Source organism: Telmatherina bonti (genome assembly GCF_933228915.1).
Source record: "Telmatherina bonti genome assembly, chromosome: 15".
Taxonomy (NCBI): domain Eukaryota; kingdom Metazoa; phylum Chordata; class Actinopteri; order Atheriniformes; family Telmatherinidae; genus Telmatherina; species Telmatherina bonti.
In genome coordinates this window covers 20307862-20325033 of record NC_136613.1, presented here as the reverse complement: position 1 = coordinate 20325033, position 17172 = coordinate 20307862, and the positions used below count along the sequence as shown (strand labels likewise).

General features: G+C 37.7%; 3 protein-coding genes across 4 annotated transcripts; 2 read left to right on the top strand and 1 right to left on the bottom strand.

Annotated features, from left to right (window-relative positions):
* The first annotated feature begins 2385 nt into the window (after nucleotides 1–2385).
* On the top strand, nucleotides 2386–5783 carry bbs5 (Bardet-Biedl syndrome 5). The gene is made up of 12 exons (XM_079254186.1): nucleotides 2386–2482; nucleotides 2777–2859; nucleotides 2938–3003; nucleotides 3658–3707; nucleotides 3947–4074; nucleotides 4171–4306; nucleotides 4484–4579; nucleotides 4832–4894; nucleotides 4986–5120; nucleotides 5207–5290; nucleotides 5543–5566; nucleotides 5671–5783. The coding sequence occupies exons 1-12, from the start codon at nucleotides 2421–2423 to the stop codon at nucleotides 5770–5772; spliced, it is 1029 nt and encodes a 342-aa protein (XP_079110312.1). The 5' UTR covers nucleotides 2386–2420; the 3' UTR covers nucleotides 5773–5783.
* Nucleotides 5784–6623: 840 nt separating this feature from the next.
* Nucleotides 6624–9396, top strand: klhl41a (kelch-like family member 41a). The gene is made up of 6 exons (XM_079253946.1): nucleotides 6624–7768; nucleotides 7860–8017; nucleotides 8109–8216; nucleotides 8304–8489; nucleotides 8859–9005; nucleotides 9140–9396. Exons 1-6 carry the CDS (start codon nucleotides 6683–6685, stop codon nucleotides 9249–9251), a joined length of 1797 nt encoding a protein of 598 aa, XP_079110072.1. The 5' UTR covers nucleotides 6624–6682; the 3' UTR covers nucleotides 9252–9396.
* A 601-nt stretch (nucleotides 9397–9997) lies between these two features.
* On the bottom strand, nucleotides 9998–16880 carry fastkd1 (FAST kinase domains 1). 2 transcript variants are annotated; one of them, XM_079253944.1, is made up of 15 exons: nucleotides 16669–16880; nucleotides 16046–16546; nucleotides 15894–15962; nucleotides 15643–15768; nucleotides 15166–15564; nucleotides 14964–15074; nucleotides 13637–13768; nucleotides 13070–13556; nucleotides 12882–12996; nucleotides 12669–12797; nucleotides 12431–12562; nucleotides 12212–12325; nucleotides 11264–11408; nucleotides 10203–10317; nucleotides 9998–10098 (listed from the first exon to the last, which is right to left on the bottom strand). In XM_079253944.1, exons 2-15 carry the CDS (start codon nucleotides 16381–16383, stop codon nucleotides 10015–10017), a joined length of 2496 nt encoding a protein of 831 aa, XP_079110070.1. In that variant the 5' UTR covers nucleotides 16384–16546; nucleotides 16669–16880; the 3' UTR covers nucleotides 9998–10014. The 2 variants fall into 2 exon arrangements, with proteins under 2 accessions (XP_079110070.1, XP_079110071.1); XM_079253945.1 differs by lacking the exons at nucleotides 14964–15074; nucleotides 15166–15564; nucleotides 15643–15768.
* Nucleotides 16881–17172: the final 292 nt, after the last annotated feature.

Below are 17172 nucleotides of genomic sequence, written 5' to 3'. Positions count from 1 at the left end.
TGTAAATCTGAATTAATCTTTTTTTTTTTTTTTTTTTTTAATCTTTTTATAATATAAAAAAATAGAATACTGGTTTTAACTTTTGTGTTTGTCTCTCAAAATAAGCAGTGTCACTGTTAATAAAGTTATTACACCTTGTCCTTTCCTTTGTGTTTTGTGGTCAGCATGTTTTTTTTTATTGTATTTACTGGTTTTAAATACTGTCAGCTTTTCATTGTCATTAAAAATTTGTAGACATTTTTGTTAGGGTTCAACCAACATTATTAATTACAAAGACTATTGCAAATGTATTAATTTTATTGATATCAATAAAAAGAATAAAGTATAAATATATTAAGTAATATATATGACATATTTCATTCTTGAAAGTAGATCTAAACATGATTTTTAGCTTTTTTATTAATGGATATTTGGAGACAAATATATTTGTTCCTTTTCAATCAGTTTCATGAATACTTGATGCCATTTCGGTCAAAGTGTGTTTTTAATATTGATTCATCAAGGAATGGGCAACTCTTGTCCTCAGGAGCTACAGTCTTAAAAGTGTTGGGAGTTTTCCTGCTTAACACATCTGACACTAATCAGACTTAATTAGCAGACTTGTGTAGAGTTTGATGTCAAGCTCTGTAAAAGTCTACTAATTACTCTTTGATTTGAGTCAGGTGTGTTTCAGCAGAGAAACTCCTAACCCCTACAGGCTAGCAGCTCTCAAAGACCAAAGTTGTCCATTCCTGATCTACAGGACATATGGATGTACTAACAATTTAACCTTTTACTACTCAGAAATGTTTTTGTTTTGTTTTTGTTTTATTTATGCTTAAAAAAAAGAAAGAAAGCTATTTTGTTATTAATTAAGTTTTGGTTCATTTTTATTCAACAGCTGATTTCCTGTTAAGGGTTCTCTAAATGACATGCACACAAAGTCTTTGTCCGACAATCCTAATGGGAAGTTTCCATTGACATAACTTTGAATTACTCTAACTCTAGAAGCTGCAAAGACACCATAGTAAAAATATTGACATAAATATGCCATGTACGTATATCTACAACTGCAGAGAGAAAATGATCATTCTATGAGAAACCATCAACGTTTTGAGGTTTTTTAAAAGGATATGTTACATTTTTCTGTCATTGACGACTGACTTTGTTATATGTTGTAACTTAACTCCACCAATGATACTTATTCCAAGTCCGGAGCCTTTGAAAAGCACTTTTAGAGTCACATTAAACCACAGTCCAGATAAAACACAGATGAGGTTCGCAATTTGTTCAGGTACATTACTATGGTGATCTAAGACCTATGCAACCAGTGCATGGCCAAATATTTCCAAGAGGTATAGCACTAATTACCATGTGGTCACACATTTTTCCCATCAGTGACTTCAGGACTAGTGTCCAAAAATTCTAAATGCGAATCTACAATTTTCCTGCAAAATAATTCAACTTCTTGACAATAAATGTTTTTTTTTAAATTTACTTAGGTAGTCTGAATAAATTAACACTAGAAAATTAGGACGGTTTTTTTGTTGTTTTTTTTTGGGGGGGGGGTTGTTCATATTGAAGCAATGATGATATTTCACAATTAATTTACAATTAATTAATTTCCTCCTGACATTTGATGTGCTCTGAAAGGAAAACTTGTATAACTGCACAGCCATAATTTCATAATTTCAACACCAAAAGAGAGTCAGAATCACACTATACTGTGTTTCTTGGTCCTGATCAGTCCTGATCCATGACCCTCTGCCCTGCATGTTTTCAATGTAACTCTACTTTAACACACCTGAATGAAATGAATTGCTCATTTACAGCATTGCAAATGCTTGATGAGGAGTGCCATTAACCTGAATCAAGTGTGGTGAAGTAGGGACACATCTAAAACCTGCTTCCTACTGCAACAAACCAGATTCACAATGAAATGAAAGCATGTTGAGCCATTAATCAGATTCAGGTGTGCTGCAGCGAAAAACACCCAAAACCTGCATGACAGTGGCCCTTGAGGACGAACTTTGGACATCCGTGGATTATGGTGTAGTTAGAAAATATCACATTTTCATGATAAAAAAAATAAATAAATAATAATAATAATAATAAATAACGAATAAACGCAATTAAATAGAAATGAAAAACATAATAAACTGTTTTCATACGAAACTATTAATTTTTCAGAGCTTGAGTAATCTTTTTTTTTGTTGTTGTTTGTTTGTTTGTTTGTTTAATACTTTAATATTTGGTATAATTGTGGTCAGTGGATAAATTCGACATGTTTAAAAGTCTTTTGGTCCTCTTGACTCGCCGTCTGTTACCACGGTGATTATGATGCTAAGCAGTCTTTTCAAGATTAGCCCTTCCAATCCTTAGCTAGTTCACCTTTTCTAGAGGGCTGGAAAAGTAACAACCAGACGACATCATAAGCAGTCATGGCTTCTGCTTTAGATACTCTCTGGGAAGACAGAGATGTTAGATTCGACATAACAGCACAGTAAGTAAACTGAAAGCTTTTTGGGGATCGTTCAAGCCCTAGCTTGACTGATCAAACCGGCTAGTCTAACGCTACAACCTAACAGCGTGTCATTCCTCCTACTAAATACTAACTGATGTTTTTCATTTAATACCAGTTCACGAAACACCATATTGCAATAGATCTGTCATATTTCGACATATGTTTAAATGTTTACATATTTAAATGCAAATGTTTTAAGACATTAAGGCCTCTGCTTAACGCTGCAACGTCGCTACAATTAATGATCAATATGTTAATCCTTCCCGGGTGCAGACAGATGAAAACTCGTCCAGGAGAAGTGCTGATAGATTGTCTGGACTCCATTGAAGATACAAAAGGAAATAATGGAGATCGAGGTGCTTTTAAATTTACCTGGGCCCGTTGTGTTTGGTTAATCCTCATATAAACAATAAATGTTTTCCTTTTTTTAACAGGGCGACTTCTGGTAACAAACTTGAGAATTATTTGGCACTCTGTGGCTCTACCAAGAGTCAACTTGTGTGAGTAAACGTCATGCTTTAATGTCTTAATATTTAAATGCTGATGGAGAATACTTTGCCTGTGGATTTGTAATGTGGATTTATACTATACCTAATAATAATTTAATAACTCTTTATTGAATATTTAGCTTGTATTATGTCTCAGCTGATGATTTTTACAAGTGAGATTAAGATGTGATAGCATCCTTTAAAACGTAATGAATATGGTGCGAGTCATAACTGACTTGTTTAGTTAGTCCCATTTTAAAAGTATTTGCCAAAACAGTCCACTGAAATTATTTTTAAATTTTGATCTAAATTAAAGTAGTTCATTTATTCATTTTCGAAACTGCTCAGTGTAGGGTTGTGGGGAATCTGGAGCCTATCCCAGCAATTAGGAGGTGAGAGACAGGGTACAGCCTGGACAGGTCACCAATCCATTGCAGGACCAACACAAACAGACAAACTGCCATTCACATTCGCAATCACTCCTGGGGAGAAACTAGAGGAACCTATTCACCTAACATGCATGTCTTTAGACAGTGGGAGGAAGCCAGAGTACCCAAGAAGCCACACATAAAAAAAAGAACACGGAAAGAACATGCAAACTCCACACAGAAAAGCCACAGTTCGAGCTGGGAGCCCATCCTGCTAACTGTTTTTCTTTTTTTTCAGCTGTGGGTTACAACTCTATCATAAACATCACAACAAGGACAGCTAACTCAGTAAGTATCCATATGTTTTCCCTTTGTAGTAAAGTATACTTATAACCTATTTCTCTTCTGAAGTTTTTTTTTTTTTTTTTTTTTTAATGTGTTACATTTCTAAATGCGCAACACAGTTTTTAATTATAAATGTGATTTATGGCAACAGTTATTAAAAATGACTGAAAATGTATGTGTAAAAGTGATTTAAGATGGAAAAAAAGAGCAAGCCATTTTCCAAATTATGTTTATTATTCCAGAAACTGCGAGGCCAGACTGAAGCCCTCTACATCTTAACAAAGTCCAATAACACAAGATTTGAGTTCATTTTCACAAATTTGGTTCCTGGAAGTCCAAGACTCTTTACCTCTGTGATTGCTGTACACAGGTAAAACAACACTGTGGAGATGTTACATTCTGATTGTTTTCTACATCAAATTAATGTCTTACACAGTATTTACAAATATGTTTTGTGTCTGTACAGAGCTTATGAGACCTCTAAAATGTACCGGGACCTGAAACTCCGAGCTGCTCTAATTCAGAATAAACAGCTTCGACTGTTGCCCAGGGAACAGGTGTATGATAAAATCAATGGTGTTTGGAATTTGTCCAGTGATCAGGTACTCGGGTTGTTTTTAAAATGTTTTTTAAAGTTATTATCTTTTAGTAATAGTCTTTCTGAATTAATCAGTATTTTTCTTTTGACAGTTTGCTTTAACAAAATGAACCTAAACTTGTTTAAAACAGAACAAACAGTCACCAAAAAGTTAATGACTGTTAATCTGCATTTGTTTTAGGGAAACCTTGGAACTTTCTTCATTACCAATGTTCGGATTGTGTGGCATGCCAATATGAATGAGAGCTTCAATGTCAGCATTCCTTACCTGCAGATTGTATGTACAATTCTGTTAAAGTCATTGCTTGTACATCCCTCAGATTTTCTTTTGAACTTGTTTTTTTCAAAACAGAATGTACCATCACCCATCCCTGTTTATATGCATCCAAACCCAGTGTTTTTATTATAGCTCCCAGGCATGCTTTAAATGAATAAACAGAACAGCAGACAATTTTTAAGGCACTTGTGTAGCTCTGAAATGATTGGAGTTGTGTGAAGTCTTCAACATTTTGCTTTTTTTTCCTTTAAGTGGTCGATCAGAATAAGAGACTCAAAATTTGGCTTGGCTTTGGTGATAGAGAGTTCGCGACAGGTAATGTTCATCAGATGTGATCTCATTATAGGGTTTTGTCTTCCACCTTGGTGGTTGTAATAGAAAATATGTACTTTCTTCATGGTTTTAGAGTGGAGGATACGTTCTTGGGTTTAAGATTGACCCGGTGGAAAAGCTTCAAGATGCACTGAAAGAAATCAATTCCCTTCATAAAGTGTACTCTGCCAACCCAATCTTTGGAGTAGAATATGAAATGGAGGAAAAGGTAGGCACACATTTGCAGTTTCAAATTTAGTGACCCTGAACTCCACAATGTTGTCATAGTGCTGTTTATCCCAACAATGATTTCAGCCCCAGCCACTGGAAGAACTCACAGTGGATCAACCTCCAGATGACGTGGAAATTGAGCCTGATGAGCAGACTGATGCTTTCACTGTGAGTGAGCCCTTTGGCCATCCTTACACTCAGTACTCTTTTGGGAGTTTAAAGGTTTAGACTCAGAATAGCTATGAGCTAATACCCTTCAGCATAATGAGCAAACATGAATTTATGTTGCCTAGTGCTCATGTTTGTGTTACTCACCAGACAACAATAACCTGCTATCACAATCGAAACATACATGTTCTTTTTATTATTTGTACCAATTATAATTCTGTCTGTGTTGTGAATATATGTTCTTACTTGCAGGCCTATTTTGCTGATGGCAATAAGGTAAATTCTGATGTTTGATTATTAGACTTATGAAGGATTTTATGTTTTACAGTATGTTTTGCCCTTAAATTATATGGAAACCGAATGTTTTTGTAATTCTACAGCAACAAGACCGTGAAGCAGTTTTCTCCGATGAGCTTGGCCTCGCCATTGAGAAGTTAAAAGATGGCTTTACACTTCAAGGGTTGTGGGAGGTGATGGGCTGAAACAACATAAAACATTATTATAATAAAGGTACATATTGTACTTATACAGGCAGTAGAACATATGTTTATTTATTTATAGGCCAAGTTAAAAGGTGTACAGCTTGTTCATACAAATAAAGTACAAAATGACAAGAATCATTCCATGTATAGTGGAGAACGCTTTGTTTTTAGTTTATAACATTCAATTTGAATAAAACGTTTGAATAGATATTGGAGTTTTATTTGTTTTTTTTAAGTTTTCTAAATGATCAGATTCCATATCTTTGTGTGAAAGGAATACAATGAAGTCAGACTAAAGAAAATGTATTAGTATGTAGAAAATTATTCAAGAGGACAATCCGTCAGCTCCTGTGTCAGCAGCTGTTCCCTGACCCTGTCTGCTGTTTTACGTGGCTCCCTTTTTGGATTTCTCTCGTTCTAAATACTGAATCATACACACCACAGGGAAGTGGTCATTGCTTTCAATGAATTGTGAGTCATTTAGCATGTACATGTCTCCAGAATACTTAGTGATGTAGACTTTAGTCAGATGTGAAAAGTTAAATTAAATCACTGGAACCAATAGTCCTCACGAATATCTATGTTTTTAAAAAAAGTTTTTTTTCTTAGAATTATATTTCACTCTTTGAAAAGAGATTATAAATGAAAAGACCACGTTATTTCTGTGTGGCTGTACAACAATGTTGCAACTAATCACAGGGGTGACAAGGCCCCCACAGTTGTTTGTGCTTTACGACAGCTGTGCGAGTTCTCCGATGTGGCCAACCTGAATTCTTCACAGATGGGGTGGTTAGTTATATTTAGAGGAGGACAGTTATATTCAAGCGCTTTCAGACTTGCTTGTCTGTAGTTCTCCTGTAGTTGCAAGGACAATCTAACTCCTTTTCCATCTGCTTCCTGTTCTGAAAGAATGGATCCCCAAGGCTTGAGGGAAGATCTCCGTCTGTTTCAGAGCACTTTATTACAGGATGGGCTCAAAGAGCTTTTAAATGAGAATAAGTTGATTGACTGTATCCTTAAGGTTGGTGACAGGAACATCCCCTGCCATCGGCTCATTCTGGCAGCATGCAGTCCATATTTCCGGGAGCTCTTCTTCTCAGAGGATTTCAAAGAAGTGGACAGAAAGGAGGTGATTCTAGACAACCTTGACCCCAATATGATGGAGATGATTGTAAATTACATGTATTCAGCCGAGATTGAAATAAATGATAACAATGTGCAAGATATTTTGGGTGTTGCCAATCGCTTCCAGATCCCCTCGGTGTTTACAGTTTGTGTGAATTATCTCCAGAAGAAGCTGAACATGAAGAGCTGTCTTGCCATCTACAGACTGGGACTGATGCTGAACTGTGCCAGACTGGCTATGGCAGCTAGAGATTACATTGCAGATCGATTTGAAACCATAGCCAAGGATGATGATTTCTTAGAGCTTGCTCCACCTGAATTATTTGCCATTATTGGAGCTGATGCGTTGAATGTTGAAAAAGAAGAGCTGGTTTTTGAATCTCTCATGAAGTGGATCAGAAAAGACAAGGACAAGCGCGTGAAATCCTTGGATGAGGCCTTTGATTACATTCGTTTTCGTCTGCTCCCAGAGAAATACTTCAAGGAAAAGGTAGAGAAAGATGACCTGATTAAGGCTGATCCTCAGCTTCTCAAAAAGATCAAGGTCATCAAAGAAGCATTTGCAGGGAAGTTGCCTGAGAAGATAAAGGAACAAGATGACCCAGAGGGAGAGGAGGGAAAGTTACCTGGTTATCTGAATGATACCCGCAGATATGGCATGTTTGCCAAAGACATGATTCTGATGATTAATGACACCGCTGCTGTGGCCTATGATGGCCAGGAGAACGAATGTTTTCTTGGAGCAATGGCCGAGCAAATCCCCCGAAACCATGTCAGTATGTCATCAAAAAAGAACAATCTGTATATCTTGGGAGGCCTGTTTGTAGATGAAGAGGACAAAGACAACCCATTGCAGTGTTACTTCTACCAGGTAGAAAAGCCTTGTTTAATATATGTGTGTGTGCATTATATATTTAAAATGTAATGCTTTGCTTCTAAAACAAATCTTAAAATGTTTTCAGTTGGACAGTCTGACTTCTGAATGGATAGCTCTACCACCTATGCCATCCCCCAGGTGTCTCTTTGCTTTGGGCGAATTTGAACATCTCATCTTTGCTGTGGCAGGAAAGGATTTACAAACCAACGAGTCTCATGACGCTGTCATGTGCTACGACACAGAGTAAGTTTAGTACATCCACTGGTTATTCACTGGATCCTTACAAATAGTAATGAACAGTTAAACATGCCTGTTCCTCTATCTCCATTTTTAGAAAAATGAAGTGGATGGAAACTAAAAAGTTGCCGGTGAAAATCCATGGCCACTGTGTGGTCTCTGAGAATGGACTGATCTATTGCATTGGAGGAAAGACAAATGACAAGTAGTAATACAGTATAAGAACATTTGATTTAAAGTCAAACTAATGCTCCTTAATTAACCTTTATGTGTCATAATTTTCTCTCTAAAGTAAAGCAACCAATAAGATGTTTGCATACAACCACAAGAGGGCAGAATGGAAGGAGGTGGCTTCCATGAAGACTCCCAGATCCATGTTTGGTGCTGCCATCCACAAAGGGAGAATTATTGTTGCTGGAGGGGTCAATGAAGATGGCTTGACAGCTGCATGTGAAGCCTATGACTTTGGGACTAACAAGTAAGCATGGATATCAAAATATGCATTTATTTTTTGGTAAAATATAAAACTCTTCCATACATCACTGTATGTGACATCAGAAAAGTATTTGAGTCATTTATTTACAAGTGAGTTTCAGCCATTCTAACTTATTATTGAGAATTTTCATATGTATTTATGATGAATCACTGGTTTCCAGCCTTTTTGACCTGCATCCTAACAGGCCTTTTTGGGGCAAGGATAACCATTTTGTATGGCTTTATTATCAAAGCTAGATTTTGTGGTGCAGGGAGGAGCAGAAAACTGAATTGTGCAATCAATTACATGTTAGTATCACAGGAGATAAGAAAACATGATCGCTGACTAAGCTGTGTGTGCACTTTGTTGCAGGTGGTCACCTTTTACAGAATTTCCCCAAGAGAGGAGTTCCATCAACCTGGTCAGCTGTGGAGGAGTACTGTATGCTATTGGAGGCTTTGCAATGGTGGCGAATGAGAACAAAGAGTGTGCACCCACTGAAATCATTGACATATGGCAGTACGTTATATTTGTCTGTGCTGTATAAAATATTTAAAAAGTTTTCAAGTGTTAATTTACTCTTTCAAATACTCAAAAACAGAGTACTCTTCATTTATAAAAAGTACTTTTAACATGTTTACTTTCTTTGCCAGGTATGAAGAGGACACCAAACAGTGGACTGGCATGATCAGAGAGATGCGTTATGCAGCCGGAGCCTCCTGTGTCTCCATGCGCCTGAACACAGCCAAAATGCCCAAATTGTAACAATGGAGCTTCTTATTTCTGCTGCAGGACAGAGAATCATGTTTGTTTTAAGAGGATAATATTTATCTTCTATGATCTTTGCCTTTCTTTTTAGATTTTAGTTACAATAAACTACACTGATTTTGAAATCAGTGTGAATGCGATTCATTGCATTCACACTTTTGAGTTCCTGTTTGTCTTTGTTTATTACTGTGAATGCCCATTGGGTGATATCTCCACGTGCACGAACATAGAGCAAATCCTCTTCTCAATAGAAGAGTTTTATCTTTTCCCATTCAAATATGCATGTTATAGATGGCCTAGTGGTAATGGGACAGGCACATGGCTTTGGAAGTCATGGGTTCAAATTCTGCAAGTGACATTTACCTAATATGTCTGCTCAATACAACTTCCCACCTCCTTTCTCTTTTAATCTTAAAAAAAGCAATCCTCTCTCTGCATGTCACACACCTGGAGTTCTAACAAAAAATTTACCAGGTAATTCACTTGTGAAATGCCAAAAATAACATATTTTAATTTTCATTTTTAAAATGTTATTTAATACAAAAACATAATATACATTCTCACTCAACATGAATGAGGTAGATTCATGCCAACCTTATACTGGATATTAAAACTAAAAATAAGGAGCACTTTATGTTTTAAGTTTACTGCTTAACACTAAACACTATTCAGTCACTCTGTCAAGTGTTTTTCGTGCCAACATAGCTAGTCAGTGCTACATGTAACACTTCTCTTCAAAGAAAGGCTGTTAGAAAGAAAACTATCGGAGTATTTTCTTCTTGAGATATTCCTTCCAGGCATTGTGTGTTGAAAGCTCCATGGAGTTCCATTCAAAGTGAGGGATCTGCAAAATGACAAATATTCAATGTCTCACAATAATATTAATTTTAAAAGTAATTCCATAAGCCAGAAAGAGTCAATATCATACAGAAAATATTGTTCACTAACCTGAACAACACGATATCCCAGAATTTCAAGGTGCCTTTTCCTCAACAAGGCTTCACCTTTTATATGATGAGAATTTTTGCAGAAGGACTTTGAATCCAGAAAGTCCACAGCCACACTGCCGAGGAAAAGGTCAAAGAAAAGGTGTTTAACAAAGCTGAAGGGTTTTAAAGGTTCTTCATATTCAGGCTATATTAGAAATACATTCAGTCCTCGGGTTTAGTCACACCTTCCCAATGTAATAGGAAAAGACTAGCTGTCATTGAAATAAGTTTAAAATAGACAAAGTAATATATAAAAATGTTAGAAAAATCATGACATTACTTTGGAATTGTTGTTCAACAGGAACATTTTAAAACAAATAAAACAACATGATAATCTAATGTAGCTCACGTCACTCTGCAATCAAGTGTTTTCTGTAAGTGTTGATCAGACTTCTGCAGCTGTTGACAAGTATTTTGCCAGGACAGCTTCGTTTGTTTGTTTGTATTTCATAATTCTATTCAATAAAATTCAATTAAAAATCAATGCCTTATTTAATTAAATTCTAATTTAGCAAGTTTGTTTATATTATTACATTTTTCAGTCTCCAGTTACTTTTGTGAATTTTGCCTTTTCTTTAATGGAAGGGAATGAATAAATTTGAGAACGACTATAAACACGCAGACAAAAATTAACCCCAACACGATCTACGTAGTTATTCCACCTGCGACCATAAGGTTTTTATAATGCGAGTTTAAAAGCGCCTTGTCCCTCAAGGCAAAAACTACATATTTATAACGTAAAATCAGCTTGAGAATAGAGTACCCAAGATATTTGCCCGGCTTCAAACCACACATATATGAGTCCAACTGAGCACCTACAAGCTGAGCTATAACAAACCTGAACCACTGTGGAACCAACAGGAACCAACTGATCTGGTCTTAATGTCTCGGTGCAACACATCACAAGAAGTCTTCTATGCTTGACCTGAGCAGTCAGAGCCATTTTAGTCGCACTAAAGAGCCACTACACAATATCTTTTCATGCTGTGGCTAACATATGTGTACACCAAAATGCCCTACCGTTGAGCTCCAGGTGGTAACTCCTCCCTCATATTTTCCAGTGACCTTGGATCCCAGTGAACCTTTCCTCTGTCCGAGATCTGCAAGGTGCTTGGCTCTGTGTATGGCAGCGGCTGCAAGTGTTTGTCCAGTTTGCATTCAAAGTCTGAAATGACAATTTAAAAGACCACATAAAAATCACTTTTAAGTGCTTAGCTGTCCATGTGATCAAGACGATAAGCTCATCTCCAGCTAAATACTTTATTCTGAGTTGTCTATTGCTCTGACTTAAAAGTCTGACCAAGAAGATTTTAGGAAAATTCCAGGATTGTAATTGTGTTCGATACATTTTTATATAAATTTTGGATAAGCATAATAATATCTGACATGTTACATTCCACTGCTGCAATTATAGCAACGCTGGTCAGAGCTTCAACCTAAAAAGGTAATGGTTTGCTTGCTAATCACTGTTGAAAAACACAACGGTGAGGATCTAAAAAGAGTATCACTAAAATAAAAGTTTTAATCTGGATTGTTGTGGAAGATGAGTTGTTATAGTAAACATACAAATGCAAATGAAATAAAAATAGTGGATCAGATTCCAGTAGTGCTTTTCCAGCTATTTAATGCACTTTTCAAGCACTAAATATGCTTTAAATTGCATGCATTATTGAAACGACTCCTCATTCATATTTGCTGATAATAAAACTACATGTGTAGCCACTGCTAGCCTGGGGCAGACTGATGGAAATATGGCAGCCAATGCACACCACTGGCCTCTCCAACCCCCACCAAGCCTTCATACACAAATGCACCAGCAATGTCGACGCTAGAGGCAAGGAGGGTAAAGTGTTGTTCCCATAGACACAATAACAACTTCACTTGAACTGCCAGCCTTTCAGTGATTGGTATACCTGCTCTACCACTTGAACCATTGCTGCCCCTGTGGCCACAGTAGTGTTTACTCACCAACGGTGTAAAAATACGGAGTAATAACCGCTGCTTGGACAAAGTTAATTCCACCAAGAACTTCGCCGAGCATTTTGTGGATCTGCTGTTGAACAGGACTGATACTGCCGTTCCCTGAAAAAAATAAGTCAAACATTTACATTTTAACAGGTAATTGGCTGTAAAAATCTAAATTCAAATCCCACCTAAAGCAGAAAATACACCTGTGAGTTCTCATACCTTTTCTTTGCAGCTGCTGGCAGTAACGCTCATGAAACCAAGGCACCTGAAACTCAGGACACGCGAGACACACGGCACGATTGAGCTCCATGAGTCGCAGTCGCGTCCGCATGTTGAGGGCATCAGGTAGTGCTGCAAGGAGATATATTTACAGTCACATGAACACTCAAAGTGTTTACTTACACTTCATGATGGATTATTTTGCCAAGGAAAGACAATTAATAACCAAAGGACATACTTTCTAGCTGGGAGTCCAGCTTTCCCAGGAAGTCGATGCTAAAAATTTCTCTAATAAGTTCTTCAGGAAAATGGTCAGCTACTGCCAAGGAATATGCCAGGAGGACGAGTAAATGTGGGTCAAAGGAGCCTAGGAAAAAAACATACATAAAAAAGATTAGTGCAAGATTCCTGTAAGAGGAAAAAAAAAATCTGGACTGTGCATTTTTCTTACGGATGTGTGGCGTGAAGCGCTGAATACAAGCATCATACAACTCGTCTGCTTGCGCAGAATCATAGTTCAGGACAGAAAAGGGTAGCAGGGTAGCATATGTTGCTGAATAATGGATCTTAAAATGACAGAAAAAATATAGTAAATATACATTCAGTCACTCCAGTTTACAATGTTGTCTTTTTAAGCACCTTGTCAATGTATTCAGTGGCCACACTGGCGATTCTGTCCATCAGAGGAGGACAGAGGAGATTTGTTCTGGTGAGGAAAAAGGCCAGATCTGGGGCATTGGCCCAGTTAATTTGAGCCATCATCCTCTTCAGTGTGACCATGGACTCTTCTAGCAGCATCTCCTCAAACCACTCGCCCGAGACGTACTTAAGCTCCTCGAGCACAAAGTCCAGCCGGTCAGCTGTTTGCAGCCTCTCATGTCCACAGCGGCTTAGCGTCTGCAGCAGGCGGACGTACTTGCTGTGGGTGTTGTGTCGGTAGGACGGATCATTTCGGATCCATTTGGCAACGGCAAAAGAAATAGTGTTGAGCTCGCTGAGGTTGCACTGTGTGACCACTGCATCTACTTTTGAGACCACGCTCTCGTCAAGTCGCGGGGAAGACAGCGTGGACAGTACCCGAATTAGCATTGTCACTTCAGAGGGGTAGAAACTGTGCTGCAAAAAGCTGCAAGATAAAGTGTCATTAGTCTTCTTGTTATTTCATCTAACTCAAATGCAATAGTTGATCATTTGATAATCACTTACTTGATCATAATGTTTCTAAGTGTAGTGAAGAACTCTGGATTCTGATACTGCAACAGAAAAAGGGCTTGAGTGATCCTGGCCACCTCCACTGACTTGTAGACATGAAGGTTCTTCTGGATTATCGAGGCTATTCTGGAAAATGAAACAAATGTAAATATTTGACAGATATTTCTGCAAATTAGAATAGAATGACCTTTAAAAAGCTTAACACGGCAGAGCAATATTATTAGCAATCATTTCAACTGGATTTTCATCAACCTCAAGAGTTCCAATCTTAGTTTTGAGCATCTTATTCTTGTTTAAAGAATATATGATTAAAAAAAACAACTTTAAAATAATTTTAAATCAATACTTCACTAATAACAGTACAAACATTTTAAAATGTTAATCTTTCATGAAAAAGTATGCACTCATTTTAAGTTTGATGCAAAATGGTTTAAAAGAAATTGGATAAAAAGATGCAACAGAGAGGTATTCTCATCACTGTGTCTGCTCTGTTGTAATGTCTACAGTGAGAAAGGGTATTGTTTTGCTTAGATTGCAAAAGACTTTCCCTGAAAAGACATTAGTTGAATGGCAACATATTTGCTCCAATATTTATGCATATTCTTCAACATTAACGGTGCCCTGACAGATATGCAAGTAACCAATGCCATGTCCATTACTGCAACCAAACATCACCACATACTGACTTTGGGACTAAGTCAGATGCCCCTCTAGGACAGGGGTCTCTAACTCCGGACCTCGTGAGCTACCATCCTGCAGGTTTTAGTGTTTCCCTACTTTGACACACCTGAACCGAATGAATGGCTCATTAGCAGAGAGTGCGAAAGATAAGTTGTTGAAGAACCTTTTCATGTGAATTCAGTGTGTTGGACCCAGGAAAGACTAAAACTTGCAGGATTGTAGCTTACAAAGACCAGAGTTGGACACCCCTGATCTAGGAGGATGCAGTATCCATAAATCTAGTTAGTTAGATGGGTAATTTAATTACTTATCAATTTGGTAAAGTTTCAGCTTGCATTTGCAACAACAAACTTTGTTAAATAAAAATGGCGCTGCTCATGCAAAGGTTTTTCCTCTTACTGCAACATCATTTCATTTAACAATTAATGGAATTTCTTACTTTGGATATTTGACATGTCTTTGTTCCATTTTCAATAAAATAAAGGATTTTAATGGGTTAGATACTTGTATTCCATTTTACACATCTTAAGGGAGTAGGATTATTTAGAAATATAAGCTTGGAATATGTCCATATTTCACCTACATGAGAGCCACACTACTTAAGTTATGTTTGTGCTTTATGACAAAGACATTAACTCACTTGTTCAGTAAGTTAAGGTTTCTACTTTGAACCTCCTCCAGTGCTTCAGCTATAGCCAAAGCCTGCTGAGGGTTGAACTCATCAGCCAACAGGAGGGCAGTGTTCTCCAGCCTAAGAGGAGTGAAACCATAGGCCAGTGGGATTAAAAGACAGTTGTAAACGATTATATTCAAGTGTCATGCCACTATGATATGATACCAACCTCTCTCTGATCTCCTGACTGGCAATGGGAGCCAGAGCAACAAACAGTTTAGAGAAGGAAATAGGATCAGTGCTTGTATCCATCAGTTCAGTCAGCTTTTGTTTAACAGCCAGCTTGAAGTCACAGTTGTTGAACTGAAGGGACTGATACAGACCCAAGATAATGCTGATATTTTCTGCATCCAGTCTGGGAATGTTGAGCAAGAAAATCTCGTTGCACTTCTCCAGCAGAGGTCGGTGGACATACTTAATGTTGCGCAGAAACTGCACCATTCTCCGCGGTGTGTTATATTGCAAGGGATCCGCGGTGTGCAAGAGATTTTCTGCTCTGCTGATGAGAGCATCCCTTAGCCGGGGAGACACAAGTGATGACACACTTGTCATCAAAGTGGTTAGGACCCTGGAAAAACACGACTGACAGTCAGGTACTTCCTATACATATACAAATGTTGTTGCACCTTTTTGTGCTGTTACTGACCTGGCATCATCAATAGATGACAACCTCTGATCCATAATACACGTAATGTGACCCATTAGAGGACTGTGGTGAAGGTGCTGATCATTTAAACAGACAGCAAACTTGGATAAAGATGACATTGGAAGTCTGTCGAAGGTTTTGCAGTGTCAGTTTTTTGATGGCAAATGTGCAAAAACATGTCTTCGTCCTCTAACGCTATTTTTTAATAACTTTAAATCTGGTATAATTGAGGAAATATTGTGCAAACATACCTGTCTATTCTTAGCCAAGCTTCTGAAACCATCTGCTGCACAAGGGTGTCAATAGCCTCTATGTTCAGCCTACAGGAAGAACAGCAGTAAAGTATATTACAATGTTTATTTCAAATTCATAGTCACAGAATATACTGTGTCTGATAACATACCTGAGGAAAGCATAAAGCATGTCAACCAACATTAAATCATCCATTAGAGCAATTTTATTCTCTGCTAAAACCCGGAGAGTTAAGAACTGTGGGTGACTTTTGGTGAGGTCCACAGTCCTTAGCAGTTCAGGTCTCTCTTTCTGAAACTGCCACAGCATCCCCACGGCACAGCTCACGTGCTCCACTGTCAGCTTTGCTTTGTTCTTGCCCACCACATCAAACACCTGGTCTTCAGCAGAGCAAACCTGCAGCCGCTCCAGGATCTGGTCTCTGTTCAGTGTTCCCCCATGAAGGAGCCTTCTGAGGCAGGTGTTCACAGATCGGAGCCGAAACATCATTACAAACCGGAGATCAGGTCAAAGAGAGATCACAGGTCTTCATTTTTTCATTTTGTCCACGGTCCAGTCGGTGTCAGCTGACAGGCAGTCTGGATCAGCCGAATTACAACTGTTTGCACTTCAGGTTAAAGATGTGTGATGCTCTTTTAAGGACCTGTACCAACTGGAAAACAACACACATTGTAAAAACATCTGAAATGCAAGTCGCACATGGACAATTAAAAAAAAATAAAAAAAATTTTTTACGATAGTCCTAGTTATACTATGTAAAAAGAAAATACTTACATGACAGTGGCAAGTCAGTCTGACATGATAACCTCATCCTTCAAGAAAGGCGCAAGGAAACAGTCCCATTAGGATATTTATAATGACTTTCTTTTACCACTTCAACAATACACCAGCTTCTAAGTTCAGATACAAGCGTGGTGCTCACGTGGAAGCAGATAATCACATTAATGGCTGTTCTCCTCGGTTGATGTGAATTATCCCCAAGATTTCTTAATATTAAAACATTTGAATGAATATCTGTGTGGCATAAATAGAAAGCGGTCAATATAAGCTCTCAAAGTCAAAATTACCTAGCATGTGTGGCGAGGACTTGCACTTCCGCAGCAAGTGACATAATGTGTTTAGAGTATTTTAAACCCTGATTCATGTTTTTCAGGAATCAGCTCGTTGGCGTTAATTTTTTTTTTTTTTTTTTTTTATCAAGTTGAAGTTGTTGTGAGGGACTTCTCGTGTCGTGTGTTCATGGCTAAAATACAAGTTAATGTTCATCATGCAAACAAC

What these genes read in the sequence shown, in the direction of transcription:
- bbs5 (XM_079254186.1), top strand. Translation starts at nt 2,421, where the DNA reads ATGGCTTCTGCTTTAGATACTCTCTGGGAAGACAGAGATGTTAGATTC. An exon ending in TGATAGAGAGTTCGCGACAG is followed by an intron (nt 4,895 to 4,985) that starts GTAATGTTCATC and finishes TCATGGTTTTAG; the next exon opens with AGTGGAGGATACGTTCTTGG. An exon ending in ATTTTGCTGATGGCAATAAG is followed by an intron (nt 5,567 to 5,670) that starts GTAAATTCTGAT and finishes GTAATTCTACAG; the next exon opens with CAACAAGACCGTGAAGCAGT.
- klhl41a (XM_079253946.1), top strand. Translation starts at nt 6,683, where the DNA reads ATGGATCCCCAAGGCTTGAGGGAAGATCTCCGTCTGTTTCAGAGCACT. An exon ending in GTCATGTGCTACGACACAGA is followed by an intron (nt 8,018 to 8,108) that starts GTAAGTTTAGTA and finishes CTCCATTTTTAG; the next exon opens with AAAAATGAAGTGGATGGAAA. An exon ending in GAAATCATTGACATATGGCA is followed by an intron (nt 9,006 to 9,139) that starts GTACGTTATATT and finishes TTTCTTTGCCAG; the next exon opens with GTATGAAGAGGACACCAAAC.
- fastkd1 (XM_079253944.1), bottom strand. Translation starts at nt 16,383, where the DNA reads ATGATGTTTCGGCTCCGATCTGTGAACACCTGCCTCAGAAGGCTCCTT. An exon ending in CCACTGAATACATTGACAAG is followed by an intron (nt 12,997 to 13,069) that starts GTGCTTAAAAAG and finishes TGTCATTTTAAG; the next exon opens with ATCCATTATTCAGCAACATA. An exon ending in TCCGTATTTTTACACCGTTG is followed by an intron (nt 11,409 to 12,211) that starts GTGAGTAAACAC and finishes TTGTCATTTCAG; the next exon opens with ACTTTGAATGCAAACTGGAC.